We start from the raw sequence: 14,797 nt of genomic DNA, 5'->3' as shown, positions 1-14,797 counted from the left end.
ATCTGAAAATCATGTGCATTTAAATATGAGTCAGGAAGCCCTTCTAATGCAAACACAGACATTCCGCTAATTGACCAAATGACGTCCGGTAACTGCATTAAAGCATCCAATGGTGACAAACAGTCAAGAAGTCAGAAAGCATCAAATACCTTCAAAACATTGACAAGATGGGACTTGTTGTTATCTTGCAGACGATCAGAACGATGTAATCTGTGAGGATCAAGTCCACATAGGGCTAACTTCTCAGGTTGCTCTACACACTGTCACATATGACCTTCTGAGATTGTCAAGAGACTTGGTACACTTCAAAGAAATTATAAGAGTAGAATAGTCAACGAACACATAATGGGGGCTCTTGCCTGAGACTCGAAGCTTTGACATGTCAACATTATCCTGGTATCTCCAAGTCCCTGTACATTCAAGAAGGAAGAAAGCATTAGCCACAATGCAGAGAGGAAGAAAATTTTAACAGAAGGATCAATCGCCATAGTTTGTGCCTTAGATATAAAACAGGTAAGTACATCATTCAGAGGAGAACTAGTCAATTGAACCATATAAGAATAAAATTCAGTTGCATGTACGTGGAGTAACCCATTTTAGTTGATATTTACCGAAGAAAGAGATAACCAGACCCATCAAAATTACCACCAAAAAATTTGTAGTTTCTTCGTGTCAATTGCCCTTTTGAACAATAAGGCCAGGGGAACATTCAGAAAGGAATAATGCAATCAAAAATATCCACGTTGAAGAGAAACAGAGTGATGCCAGATCTATCTTAGAAAACATGAAGTGAGAAGTTTATCATTGATGAATGCAAATGCTAGGAAGTGAACCTGATCTACAAAAACGTCCCAAAACAGTGGACCAACAATAGATGTTTCCCAGTTGTGTATATGAAGCACATCGGGCTGCTTTCCTGCTTTAACTATATAATCCAATGAAGCGCGAGAGAAGTAGGTGAATCTGCCATCAAGTAGATTTTAGAGGAAATCATGAAAATACATGTCACTACTCGACAACAGACGAACTAAAGAAACACCACCAAAAGTTTTAAGCGCATGCAGGCAGAACAGATCACAATTCACAAAACTATACAAACACCACCAACACTCAAATACAAGTGACTTAGTAACTTCTTCAACCAGCTGGCCAGCTGCAGTGCAAAGAGACTGGGGGTGGGGATTTGGGGGGGGGGGAGGGGAGGGGTAGAGGTGTACACAAATGCAATGCCCCGCAAGGTGGTTGTTTCTAATTAGACTATGAGATATACATATATACACCTATGCTTGAACAAACAACCATCCAAACGGTAATTTATTCCCAATATGGTCCTCAAGTCTTTGATTGTCATACAATGTGGACAATGCTGTGATGAACGTGGTATCTCACAAAGTCGTGGTACCTTATTTGCAGCTTTGGTCTCATTTACTCCTATCCCCATGAGAATTATCCAAAGAACAATTTAAGCAACGGTCCAGGAATTATATCTTGTTGAATAAAGAGCAATTCAGTAGAGACAGTAGAATCTAGTCTAAGTTTATCATGATAGGGTCTCAACATATCCAGTCTAGTGAAAATGAAAAGTATTCAAAAGCTAGCCTCAAGCAGTTCGAAGCTTGTTTTTGGATAAAAAGTACAAAGAAGTTCAGCAAAATTAAACAACTGTACAGAGACAAGTCATTTTCTACCTGAGTTCAGCTCTAAACAACAAACAAATATACCAGGAACTTAAAAAGAGCTAAATTGATATCCCCATTACTTAGCATTAACACACCAGATTGGATCTTGATGCAAAGAATAGAAGGGTAGAGGCGCGGAAAATCTGATTGGACCTTGACCACATTTCACTGCGTATTCCATCATCCTGGATGTTACTATTCTTAGAAGATCTTAGAAAGATTTCATAAATGCCAGCTAAGCAGTTATACAGAAAATAAATCTCTTCTTTAGCATGATCAACTGTTCCAACCGTCTTCTCGTCAATACACTGCCAAGATTTTGGTTTACAAAGAGTAGTGTAACCATCTTTTCAACATAAGTTCAATATGGATTTGCCCTACTTGTCTAAATCTGTGTCGTTTAGACAAGCGGGAAGCAGGAGAAGTTGCAAAGGCAGCCAATTGAGATTCATACAACATTTTAGGAGTCAGCAAAACTATAAAATGCTGGAAGTATTGTGTTTAAATTAATATAAGATATTAAACAAACAACTGGTGTCTGGAGTATGTTGGTTATTTAAAGTTCTTTCCAGTTAGAGTCAAGCACTGTTAACCAAAAATAAGAACTCATAATAAGAGTTGACCAACAATATCATGAAGCAATCCAACTGAAAGGCCTGTCTGAGACGCTTTCAAGTTCTAATTACATTTGATATAAAGAGAGTATTCCAAATCAGACATATACTTCATAAGACAGATATAAAGATAATGTATAAGAACATACTAAGTTGAAGGCATGCATAAATAAGATCCTTTCAATATTTATAAATTTAAAAAAAAAAAACAGAAACAAAAGGCAATAGTTGAGCATCAAATGGCCCTCTTGCAGAGATGGGGAAGTACTCATTAATCAATCAATCAAATATGCATCAAACCAAAACCAGTTGGGATAAGCTATAAGAAGAATGGGGAAAGTACATAATTAGAGGAAAAGGCTTTAAGATGGCAAATGTTTAAGAAGGGGAGACAATAAGAAGTATGAAATTCTGATCCTACTTCATTCAATTGCAAGGTAATCTTCAAAGAATTTACAAACCGTTCAAAATCATTTGAGTAACCATATACTTTCTCGCGGCTGAAAAATGATGAATAGTAGAGAGGTTCTATAAAAGTCACTCCAATGCCATAGACAACCCTGTATAACAAAGAACACAAGGTAACTGCTGTCAGCATCAGGATCAAGATTGATATAAACAGTGTGATATAGTGTAGAGAACAACTGCTCACTCCCCAACTTTAAATATCCATGTTCTTCCAGTTCCCTGACAACCAGCCTAGCCCCAGAAAGGAAAATAGACCAAATATTTGTTTTGACTTTATAACACAGTAAGCAGAAACTCACCCAGTCCAGATTCTGTTACTATGCATTTGACCATTAAAGTATGAAAAAAACTCCGCTTCTACTTCTCGTAACCCATGAACTTCATTTAAGTTTAGGCTAGCATACCTGTACAAAATTTATTCAGCAGATTTTTAATTAATTTCACTCATGATTAAAACAGAGTAAACACGAAGAGGCAGTAGGCACAAGATAATATATGAATGAGGACTCCAACTATGTATAGACACACATTGCATAGAAGCTGACGTACACTAAACTAATATATGTCTTGCAAATTGGTGTAAAGAGATCCAATATGAACACAGAGTGTTACTTCCCCTAGAACTTAGCAGAGAGCAACTTTAAGTAACTTGTGGAACTAGTTAGAATTGCCTTCTAAAAAATAAGATAACCAAAGTAGATCATTATTTCCTTTAAATAGAGTATTTATACCATCTCTTTTTATCTATATCTGAATTTATATAGTTTCTTATTGCCCCTCTTGAGATGATAGTTCAAGAAAGCATAAATAAAGATGTCCCAGGTGCAACCTTTCATCGTAAGCCAACCAAAAATGAGAGTGGAAAATAAATATTCTTGATTACTTGGGTAAGATAATCTCAACCAGATTTCCGTTTCTTTGCAAGGCACAAGATAAGCCGGTTACATATTGTGCCAAAGATCCAACTGAGACCACTGGTGCCATTTCAGTACAAATGTGGATTATGTGGTAGCCTGACCTGAAATCAGTATAAAAAGAACAGATGAAGCCCAGAAAACTCAGTTATTATAGCACTACTGCACACTACTTGGGAGCCTACAGTATATAGTAAAACCTCTAACTGACAGCATTGGGGTGGGAACAAGCTGATTCAAACCATATACCAGAAGAAAAGTTCCAATTCATTCACACCTGCAACATCTTCGTTATATCCATATCACCCAAAATTTCAGGTCAGTATCACCTTTATGATTAAGACAATTTTAACAATAAATGGATTACATGAACTAAACTAATCCAAAAAGGAAATCAAGCAATGAAGTATTTTGGTGAAAATTGTAAAATAGAAACTTCTGAACCCATTAAACTTCTCAATGTTTTGCTTCTAAAGTCATATCTTCAGAAAATAGTCACCACATTGGAGAAACACATCATTGAAAACTTACGTTCTACTTTTCCCGGAGAAGTGACGCAGCTCTACCAGAAGCCTGGTATCCTGTTTATGCATTATATCAGAGAAATAATCAACTATACTGACTTTTGAATCCATGACCAGCCTTCTAAAGTCTGATGCCTCCTTGCTATCAATCAAACTGCTAAGAACCATAGAGTCTATCCTTAGAAGTAACTCAGCAGAGATTGAGAACTTATCTGTTTCATGGAACCAACAATGAGCTCTTAGTTTTATTACATACACACTCTCCAGAACATGTAACAAGAATCGTCAAAATATATTAGGATAGAACAGAACGAGAAGATACCAAAAGAACAAGAAACCGGCTAAGTAAATGCATATAAGTCGGAGACTGACCATTATCTCTACAATCTAGAGCATGTAACAGGAATCACTTTCTATGTCCTAAATGGCATTTGGACATTCCTCTTTTTTAAACTATTATAGACACTAGTCTCGTATTGAAAAGAGAAATGGATAACAAGCCACAAACTTTTCAAAGTTAGGGAGATATGACATAAGATTACATATCCTAGACCAACCTAAATCTAGCGCTTGTGAAGTATCAAAAGAGACCAAAATGTATTTCAACAATTCATACATTTTCAACATGATTAACCTAAATATTCTTCCTCTATATCCTTGGCTCACCTTAACCTTAAAATTCTCAATATTGATACTTAAACAACACATTTTCTGAAGTGGAAAAGTATAATTTCTTTTTCCTAAAGAGTGGGAAACTAGAATATTTAGTCTCATTTGGTGTTAAGTTGAGGGAGTTTTGTCTTCCATTTTACTACCATATAGAAGTGTGAGCTCAAAAGCTCTTTTTGGTTCATCTATCTGAGGCTAAATCTTGAACATAAAATTGTGGAGATAAGCTCATTGGTCAATTGATGGTTCTACCGGAGCTGACATTTTGGGTAGTTGATTGACTGAATTTGCCCTTTTGTTTTGTGGTAATCCCTTTGATGCGCTAAATAGTCTCTTTGGCCGCTTAGGTGGGGTTATTTTGAGTACTTTGTGTGTCAGCATGTGTCATTGGTTAAGTTGGTAGCATTATTGTGCTTTTTTAATAGTATGGTCTCATTGACTGAGATTGCTCATCTTATTTTTAGGTATGTCCTTGGCGTCCTTTGTGGGTTTCTTGGCTGTTCACGTGTAGGATATCTTTGGATTTTACATTGAAGGAAACTCTCTGATTGGTCCTGCAAAAGATACAAGAAGATTGCAAGAATTGTACCACTACCTTTTCTTGTATTAATCAGCTTTGTTCTCTCTAGTTGCTCGATCTGATCAAGCAATGAACTTTTCTCTCTTTTTACTCTATCAAGCTCTTCCATAGCCATGATGCGTTGTTTGTTCAAGTACAAGATATCTAGATGGAAGCCATTCAGTAAAAAAAGGTGTGTTAACACAGGTCTAAGTAAACTAGGACAAACAAAGTACATCAACAATAACTTACTCTGTTGAGCTTCTCTAAAAAGTTGCCAAATGTCACTACCTTTCTCTTCTAATTCAGCACTCTTCATTTGTGGAATATTCTATAAAAAAGTACATGAATATATTGCAATGGATGGAAACACGTAGTAAAGCAAGATTGAAGCAATGGAAGTAAGAACGCTGCAGTACCTCATCACTACTGTGGTTCCCCAACCTAGGTTGAAAACAATGTAGTAATTTAGTTAATTACATTAAAGGGAAAAACTTTCGTCACACAGAAATGCTAACTTAGATGCGAGGGGAGAAGGATGGATTAGTGCTCACTCCAGCTGGAAAGGTCCACTAGTTGAGCCATTTCTCTCTGCATTTTTCCTGAAATAAGTCAAACAAAAAAAAAAAATTCAGCCCATTAAATGAAGAAACGTTGGTGTCTTGAAGTGGAAGAACAGTCTGTCCTTTTGCCCGCCTTTTGATTTAATATTTAAATGAGGTACTCCGTAACGCCAAGGCAACTCAAAAAGTCTCAGGGAGCAAGCCACCATATAGGGCCTCCCACCTACAAAGGTTGAGTTATTACATCGGGTAATTGGCACGTCTTATCTTTTGCCCATTATGCGCAAGATGAACAAAGATGAGGGCATGCAACACCTACACAGCATTTAATTAGAACACAATTTCTAGAATGTTTAAGATCTCCAGCAGTTTGCAACAATTGAGTTTATGATCACTGGCTTATGGGATTCACTCAAACGTGAAGCTCTTGAATCGCTCCACCCATGTATCTCTGACACCCCTCTACCATATGTTTTGACAACAAAATAAACATAAGGGATGGCTTTGCTTGGAGTAGGTGGTGGAACTAAAAAAGCATAGTAATTAATATTCAGTCAATCTATCATTGAACATGGATAACTAGGCCAGCAAAGCACAGTTGTCAAGAGCAGTTTACCTGCATGACAAATAAATGGCTCCCCACCAATCCTTTACCAATAACATGACCCAATTTACCTACAATCATATATCTGTAGTCAACAGGGGCGGATTTATGTGGAGGGGGTGGGTACATGAACCCATGCTCCCCTCCCTAGGTCATGTATAAAGTACTAATTTTTTTAATTATGTGTGTAAATATATTTGTGGTCACTCATGCTCAACTGATTCGTTTAGTGCATTGGTGACTAAGTGCCCCTCTTAACTCATTTTTGTTCCCAAGGTCTACAATTCTTTTTGATTAATACCTTTTATAATTAATTAATAAATAAATTCACCATGCCCTTTTCAATTAACAACAGATCCCTCCTTTTCCTTCTTTCCAATTAACAAGCAAATACGTTTTTCTACTTCTTCTTTTTAAAATTCCCTTTTGCCTACATCTTTTTATTTTTCTTCTCTTAATCATTCTTTTGAGTACAAAAACTTTGAAATCCCTAAAAACAAAGTACTCGTGACTCGTCTCTCTCATCTCTAAGGCTATCTGTGGATTCAAAGCAGCAAAATCACATTAAGTGTTGCTTTTAAAAACTTCTTTGAATGATTGTTTAGTTTGTTATATAGCACGTGAGATATCTGAAACTATAAGTAATGATGTTATTGTTGACCTTTTTCAAAGTATAAAAACTCGTTGAGGACAATTGTAAAGTGAATAATATTTTTTGCGAATATAGTATTAATATAATTTGCTCGTCAACTTGCCGTCACCATAAAATTTTATATAATAGAACCAAACATCTATGTTAAAGTTAATTGTGCACCCATGGTATTAAAATCCTGAATACTACTCTGGACCGTTTCAACCACATGCTTCGCAGTTCTTTGAAATCCAATTTGCTTTGACAATATCCGGAAAGGGCTTACCATGAAGTGCTCCTCCCAGCTAGTGCGGAAATATATATATATAGAGAGAGAGAGTCTCTGTTATAAACTATCAGGAATAGCAAATTTTGCAATTTGAAGACAAGCAAGCAAATGGATGGCTTAAAGAGGCAACAATTAAGAGGAAGAAATAGAATCAGAAGGTAGCCAAATGAGTTATACTAGTAAAGAATATTACCCGACGCAACAGATAACCGAAGCTCGGAAAGGTTTGCCGTTAGCCGGGGAGAACATGAGAAGAGGAGGAGGAGGAGTTTTAGCGATCGATAAACTGGAAAGCATCTCCGTGATCATTGTCCAGTAGCGAAGATTGTGTACGACTGTGACAGAGAGAGACGTGAATAGCTAGGATAAAAAGGAATGGAGCGGGGATTTTGCTAGTTTGTAGAGTGGAAGTGTCACGTGATTTTGCTCCAACATAGCAGATGACGTTTAAAATGACCAAAAAGTCCTTCTCTTAACTGCTTAAACCGCCCGCCATAACTGTCACTTGCGAAATTTTGATGGCAACTCCTAAGTCCTAATTCCTAAATTAAATTACTGGGTGTCCAAGTGGATTAGCATTAGTCCATACAAATTCATTGTATCACCGTTCAAATTTTGACAATTTGACAACAAATAATCCAAATCAGCACAAGTGAAGTTACGGCAAAATATAATGTACAGCAACTAATTCAAAAGGTTTACCATGTACCCCAAGAATTTTCTCAAATTTAGCTTAGCAAATAGGGGCATTAAATTATGGCAGCTGCAGAATGATAAAAAGATTATGTTACAACTGCTTGGGCAATGAGCGGCAACGCTCAAATCTCAATACAACCAATAGATACAAATCAATTGGTAAATTAAGCGGAGACTCAATATTCATGTACAAATTCCCCACAAGCCCCCTCACTTTGTGGCTAACTAGCAAAAAATGAAAACCTCTGTAATTCTTCTATCTATCAAGCAACGGAAAACCATCTTTCCCTTCAATGATGACTTAACTTGCGCTTCTTTGCCTGTTTTCTCAACTGCTCCCTCCTTTCTTCTTCTTCTATCTTCCGAAGTTCTTCCTCATCCTCTTTCCTTGCTATTTTTGCACTGGAAAACAAATTAAAAGTAGGTTAGCATTCAGCACCTTCTCTTGCTTGTGCGGGGAGACACCGTTGAAGCACTCATCTTGACAAGAAAAATTAAGTGGAACACAAAATTAAGTACTAACAGGAACACAAAATTGCGAACAGACATTGATTAACCTAAATATCTAGTCTCGAAAATTGCTGCTTCCCATCATAGCACCAGTAATAAGTAGGGGTGGCAAAATGGTTAAAAAAACAGTTAACCACCCATATTATCCACTAAAAATGGGTTGGATAATAAACTTTTTAAAAACGGGTCAAATATGGATAAGAACCATATTACCCATTTAGAAAATGGATAACCAATGGGTCTAACTTTTACATTTGTAAAACCTTATATTGGGGGTTCATCAAGTTAGGGAGACTAAGAAGTCTCCTAAAAGTGATCATATGCAAGAAGTCATGGATAATATGGCCGGTTAACCCGCTTTTTATCCGTATTAAATATGGATCGGGTCGGATAATTTATCCGTTTTTCATTACTCGCCTTCGACCCGAACCATATCCGGCCTGACCCGCCCATTTTGCCACTCCTAGCCATAAGCATTGGTTAAGTTTTGAAAAGTTTGTATAGAAAAATTCAAAAAAAAAATCTCATTTTAAAGCCAGAACAGTATTCCACATCTTTTTCTGTCTCCAGTCTTTTACTGTCTTCACATCACAGTAAAACAAATGGATATGCAAAAAGAACAGTATTCCACTCAACTTCACCCATGTAGTCAAAACTAGGTGATGAGGTCATGCCCATTGCCCTGCATGTTAGACCCTCTATATGAAATGCAAAATAAGAGGAAAAAAAAAAAGAAAGACAAAAAAGAAATGCCTAACTAGGAGAAGCCTTGAATTTGAACTTCTAGCCAAATGAATTAAGTGCATGCTTATTCCCTTGAAGGGAAGATGGGAGTAGCAGAGGGAGTGGGATTGCTTACACTAGCAGATCAAGTGAATTAGGCGCTCAGCATGCACTAACAGATCAAGTGGATTGCTTACACTAGCAGATCAAGTGAATTAGGCGCTCAGCATGCACTAACAAATGTTGGAAGTAGGTATAGATGCCAAGTATAGAAATATGAGACAATTTCACCAACCTTCGCTTTTCTTCCCTCAGTATGTCATCAAAATTAGCCTCCATATCAGTGTATCATCATCATCTTGATACCTGTTGGGATTATACCTGCAAAAAAGACAGAAACTTTCTCAAGCCAACAGAACGAGATGAAATTCAACATTAGGCATTATCAAAGCTAGCAACATCTTGCCGTTTATCACAGATCTTAATTTAACGGGGCATTTGCATCTATACCCGCTTTTTGTGTCACATTTTAACTTGTGCCCGCTTTGCAAAAAAAATTGCAAGCGTACCCGCTTTTTTACATAACTTCAGCACACGGGGCTGAAGTAGCAAAAGCAATCACGCAAAACTTCAGCATTCTAGTAGCCGGCCCTGAAGTTCAGCTCAGCTCTAGAGCTGAAATTTCCAGTTACAACACAAAAACTTCAGCTCTAGAGCTGAAGTTTTTGCACATAGGGATTTGCCTTCCTTTTTTTGGTTTTTCTTTTTCCCTCACCTTTACGTATGCCCTGCAATATCTAGTCTAGTACGCAAACACTGTAAAGTTCCTCCCCAGTTCATATTTCGACAAAATAAGCTACGTACTCTTTATATTAATGTATGAAAATGTATTATATTTCCGTGCTTAAGTCAATCCATTGATAATTTAAATAGATGTGCAGTTGAAACAACACGTAAATTCAAGTGGTCATAAAATAACAAAGGCTTTGATGAGTTTAAGAAGTAAAAACCGTTGCAGGTATGGATTCGATGGAATCAGATTGTAGAAGAAGAAAAAAGAAAATGAAGGAGGAGAAGGGGAGCTGAAGTTTTTCAACAAGTGAGTACAAGTTAAAAGTTTTTAAAAAAATAGGTATAGGTTAAATGGGGGCGACCAAATAGGGTTCCCGTGCAATTTTATATAATTTAACTACATCAAATAAAGAACCAATCGAACAAGTTTTATCTGAATCAACTTTTTTTTGTATGTTTCCTCAACCGCAAGAGAATCTGATTAGAGAACGTGAATATTTCACCTGATCAGTTTCCACTAGGAAGTTTATCCACTTGTACAAAAAAAAAGTCCTTCAAGACTATAAAGTTTCTGGTCTCACGAACCCTCAACTCTAAAGCAACCAGCAATGTCAGAAATTCTAAAGCTGGAGCTTCAAAAAAAATATTGCAAACAAACCTTCCCAAAAGGATAAAAAATCAACTAAAAGAAACTTATAAGGAAGGAATGATAAGTACCCAAACATCCTCCTAATCATACTAATAGCTTCTGCTCCATCACCTTCTTCATCATGTCTCATTGGTTTTCTTGCTGGGCACCTATCTTCCAAAGAACGAATTGCACTTTTAGGAGGCAGTTGCTTTATCTGTTAAAATCACAAATTTGGATCAGCAGGTCCTCCATCATCACTACTACTGGAAAACCCCCCAACCCAAAACCAAAACGGAGGGAAAGTAGGCCTTCATTCTCTGTAACCCAAGGAAAAGATAAAATGGATAACATAAAAAAGAAAACATAGGTAAGACCTGAGATTTGGATGACGGCATTGCCTGTTTCTGCATCATCCGCTTAGATTTGGATGAAGGCACAGCTTGATTTGATATCCCCTTTGACTTTCCAGATTGTAGCAGTTCCTTTTTCTGTGCTAAGGACTGCCTTGGAATGGAAGGTTGCAACTTTGAAGGGGTTGGCTTATGCAAAGCAGGCACAGTGCTCTTGACGCCTGGTGTCGAAACCCTCTTGCCATTTGGAACCCCTATAACTTTGGGAGGCACCACTTTTGGCCGCAAAGGCCGATCAGGCCCACTCCCTTTACTGCTACTAAGCTGTTTCCTCAAATCCAATGCTAGTTGAGATTGTTTACTAACAGAAACTGATTTCTGAGTCAACAGTTTTGGTTGCATTTGGCTGCTTCCTGGTATAGGTTTACGTACTTCACGATCATTGAGCAGCTTTCTCCGCGTATTGCTTAGAGATTGCTTGCTGCTTGGTGGTAAAGATAATCGTGCATCTTCAACATCACCAAAAAACCTGGATAAGTTTTCTCAATAAATACAGTATGGCGTACGCCCTTAACCACTAAATAAACAACCAGATTAGCTATGATAGGAAGCACACCATAATAAGGGGCAGAGTCTTTATGAGGTACAGAACCTTTTGATGGAGGCAGGAAGTTCAGCATCATCAGATAATAGAAATGAGTAATCTCTTGTACTTTTTAACATCTGGACCTTTGTTTTCAACTGCAGAAATTGATATGGCAAAAAATTGTTTAAAAGAAGCATCAGAAAATACAGAGAGTACATAATCAGTAGTAAAACACAATTAAGAGGAGTACATTAATTTCCACTAATTAATTCAGTACCCCATTAGTGACCTTTGGTGCATGGCTGCTAGTACCAGATTTTGATCCTGCGCGTTCTGATGCAGAGCTCCTATCGTTCTGCAAGAACAGAAAACGCTCTGTAACAGATATAACGTAGGCCCTGACATCAATGGAAAGGTATATATGCCATTCAATGTCTATTGGCTCCAGTGAAGATGACAATAATTAACCATGCAATATTGATATTACTAATTTTTCATAATGTGGAAAGGGAAGCTAAAGCTGTTGTCTTATTGTGTACACTACTAGAGAAGACTTATAAGGTGATGATGATTTGCAAACCTTCATTAATCATAGAACTACAAAAATATACTGAGGCACAGACAACTTCATATGAATTAAAATTGATACATACAGCATGGTTTGATTTCAGGACTTTTGCTGCCAAATTTGGATTCTCCAATAGCAACTTGCTTTCTTGGATTACTCTTTGAGGGATTACAGGCTGAGAAGGTCCAAAGAAGGAACCATAACTGAAAGTGCCGAGAAAGAAACAGGAAATAAGACCAACAGCATAAGCTTCAAAACTGAAATCAATTAACTTTATTCTAGATGCATACACCAATAAATCTTTATAAAGGGTAAGACATACATTTCGTGCAACTACGCCTTGAAGATTGAAAACACAGAAAATATTATAATTATAGTAATTTTTAGAATGCAGAAATCAGAATTTTGGAAGAAAATCATATTTATCAATCTCCAGTAGTGAACAATTTCAACTGAAACTAGAGTGGCGGGAGGACAAGACATATATTCCAAAGAAGATGCATAAATAGACACCCAAAAGATCCATTTGACATATGCGGGTTTTTTGAAAATGTATTTGACATATGTGGGTTTTTTTTAAATGTATTTGATATATGTGGTTTTGAAAAGCACAATTCCATGCATGAGACAGAACACAGCTAATATTTAGAAATATGCAACAGACTAAATGAGCATATATTCATTACACAGAATGAATAAATTCAAAATCCAGCACAAAGTAACATATCCACAAACAAACAAGGATGTCCAAAATCTGAAACACACTAGTGGCACTCACTTGTCCCTCGGCAAAGCCTTCTTAATTTCAGTTGAACGGCCATTGACAGAACCTAATTCCTTCTTCCTCTGTTTCCTGATATCTTCTTTCAGTCGTTGTCTCAGCTCCAGGTACTCCAACAACTCTTGTGGAGGCTGCTGAGGCTCTTCCTCCTCATATTCCTCTTCGCCCTCCTCGTCCTCTTCTTGCTCTTCACCTTCCTCCTCATATTCATCCAACTCCTCATACTCCTGAATGAACACAATAAAGATGTCATATCAAAGCAGAAGATGAAAATTTCAAAGCAAAAGCAAGGATTTAAAAAAGATATAGTAATAGCTTACGTCTCTTTCATATCCGTGCATAGTTGTTCTGGATCAGCCAAACAAATTCTCAATAACTCACCAGAAGACCAAAAAGCAGATCCCTGATCAGAGAAGGAGGTGAAGTTATGACCACCAGTGATATACTGATAAGCACACAATGGAAAACCTATAACATTTTCCACCATAACACATTAAAAAGAAAAATTCCACCAAACTGGTGCACACCAAATTAAGTTAATCAGCGAAGACAAAAACAATCAACATCTGTCAAAGATCAGATATTGAAACAAATCAGACCTTATTATATATAAAAATTGAACTGATAGAGAATTTGAACGTTTCAAACCTTCACTGTTTCTCTTCTTCTTCTCCTTCTCCGCAATAGAGTAAGTGAATTATTCGTGGCACCCAAATTTTTAGAGTTTCTGAGTCCACACTCAACAAATTACTTTTAGAAAAATAAAACTTGATTGCAACCGAACCACAACAGTTCTATTTACTACTAATTAAGATTATTGGAAATCGAACACGTAAATGCTTCCAATTTCTTGACTCTTGATCCACTGGAGCCTGAAGGACCTTAAATGATAATTAAAAGAAAAACTAATTTTTAATCTAGAATAGGAAACCCTAATTGCCACTAATTAATATCCAAAAAACCTACAAAGTTCACAAACATTGAAAATATAGTACCTGAATCGATCTGGAATACCGAAACAAAGCAGTTATTCACTGAAAACTCAAAAAAAATCGTAAAATTTTAGTATTGTATTGTCTAAATAGATCCGCTATACCTGAAAACCCAAGCAGATCGAGTCAAATCCGACGAAAAATTATCGAAAGGGGCGTGAATGCGAAGCAAAAGCGAAACGATTCTGGATCTGATAAAACGGCCACGACGGGATTGAGGGTAACGACCCGGCTTCGTCGTGAATGGGCGACGCTGAATGATATAGAAAGACGAGAGCTGGAGGAAGGACCCAGAACATACGGGGCCAAATGCTATCATGCGCTGGGCGTATATAGCCCGAACCCGAGTTCAGTTTCAACATACTTGTTGGTTTTCCGCAGGACGGTAGGAGAAAAATGCATGCAATAAGGGGATTCGCAATAAGGGTTGCTTGGATGTACTTATTCTTTATTCGTTGGCTTTCTTTTTCATTTTTGCGTTACCAATCGCTTGTAAAGAGTTTTTGACCAAGTCAATTTGACCTAAAAGAAAGGAAATGAGAGCAAACCACTTCCATCAAACCTACATGCAAATTATCGAAAATAAGATTCTAAGTTTACTCTCTTAACATTTGACAAGAGTAGAGATACTTAGCATGTTGTATGACAATTTTT

At 37.1% G+C, this 14,797-nt stretch overlaps 2 protein-coding genes across 10 annotated transcripts in view; both read right to left on the bottom strand.

Moving 5' to 3' along the window:
• Nucleotides 1-7,908, bottom strand: part of LOC104238401 (probable starch synthase 4, chloroplastic/amyloplastic) — a 33,324-nt gene extending 25,416 nt beyond the window's left edge. For 5 of the 6 annotated variants that reach the window (XR_011405413.1, XR_011405411.1, XR_011405414.1 and 2 more), the window contains exons 1-12: nucleotides 7,708-7,908; nucleotides 5,982-6,029; nucleotides 5,847-5,871; nucleotides 5,680-5,758; nucleotides 5,464-5,592; nucleotides 4,207-4,411; nucleotides 3,645-3,779; nucleotides 3,061-3,165; nucleotides 2,755-2,853; nucleotides 834-963; nucleotides 360-410; nucleotides 150-260 (exon numbers count right to left, since the gene is read on the bottom strand). Coding sequence is in view for 2 of the 6 variants with exons in the window: in XM_009792746.2 (XP_009791048.1) it covers nucleotides 150-260; nucleotides 360-410; nucleotides 834-963; nucleotides 2,755-2,853; nucleotides 3,061-3,165; nucleotides 3,645-3,779; nucleotides 4,207-4,411; nucleotides 5,464-5,592; nucleotides 5,680-5,758; nucleotides 5,847-5,871; nucleotides 5,982-6,029; nucleotides 7,708-7,823 (1,233 nt within the window). In the remaining 4 variants the exon portion in view is untranslated. Of the gene's footprint in view, nucleotides 1-149; nucleotides 261-359; nucleotides 411-833; nucleotides 964-2,754; nucleotides 2,854-3,060; nucleotides 3,166-3,644; nucleotides 3,780-4,206; nucleotides 4,412-5,463; nucleotides 5,593-5,679; nucleotides 5,759-5,846; nucleotides 5,872-5,981; nucleotides 6,030-6,309; nucleotides 6,497-7,707 lie in introns of those variants that run through there. The other variant, XM_009792747.2, reaches the window with a different exon arrangement.
• A 291-nt stretch (nucleotides 7,909-8,199) lies between these two features.
• Nucleotides 8,200-14,591, bottom strand: LOC104238399 (uncharacterized). 4 transcript variants are annotated; one of them, XM_009792741.2, is made up of 11 exons: nucleotides 14,248-14,588; nucleotides 13,800-13,878; nucleotides 13,472-13,554; nucleotides 13,149-13,378; nucleotides 12,456-12,573; nucleotides 12,080-12,157; nucleotides 11,869-11,957; nucleotides 11,241-11,745; nucleotides 10,953-11,080; nucleotides 9,739-9,824; nucleotides 8,200-8,612 (listed from the first exon to the last, which is right to left on the bottom strand). In XM_009792741.2, the coding sequence occupies exons 3-10, from the start codon at nucleotides 13,490-13,492 to the stop codon at nucleotides 9,755-9,757; spliced, it is 1,239 nt and encodes a 412-aa protein (XP_009791043.1). In that variant the 5' UTR covers nucleotides 13,493-13,554; nucleotides 13,800-13,878; nucleotides 14,248-14,588; the 3' UTR covers nucleotides 8,200-8,612; nucleotides 9,739-9,754. The 4 variants fall into 4 exon arrangements, with proteins under 4 accessions (XP_009791043.1, XP_070024209.1, XP_009791042.1 ...); XM_070168108.1 differs by having other exon boundaries at nucleotides 12,092-12,157; nucleotides 13,800-14,591; XM_009792740.2 differs by having other exon boundaries at nucleotides 13,800-14,588.
• Between the last annotated feature and the right edge of the window lie 206 nt (nucleotides 14,592-14,797).

The sequence above is a fragment of the Nicotiana sylvestris genome, chromosome 2 (assembly GCF_000393655.2).
Source record: "Nicotiana sylvestris chromosome 2, ASM39365v2, whole genome shotgun sequence".
In the NCBI taxonomy this organism is placed as follows: Eukaryota; Viridiplantae; Streptophyta; class Magnoliopsida; order Solanales; family Solanaceae; genus Nicotiana; species Nicotiana sylvestris.
The sequence above is the reverse complement of the archived record's forward strand: the minus strand, read 5'-3'. Positions and strand labels throughout refer to the sequence as shown.

What these genes read in the sequence shown, in the direction of transcription:
- LOC104238399 (XM_009792740.2), bottom strand. Translation starts at nt 13,492, where the DNA reads ATGCACGGATATGAAAGAGAC. An exon ending in TGCACGGATATGAAAGAGAC is followed by an intron (nt 13,379 to 13,471) that starts GTAAGCTATTAC and finishes GTGTTCATTCAG; the next exon opens with GAGTATGAGGAGTTGGATGA. An exon ending in AAGGCTTTGCCGAGGGACAA is followed by an intron (nt 12,574 to 13,148) that starts GTGAGTGCCACT and finishes CGGCACTTTCAG; the next exon opens with TTATGGTTCCTTCTTTGGAC.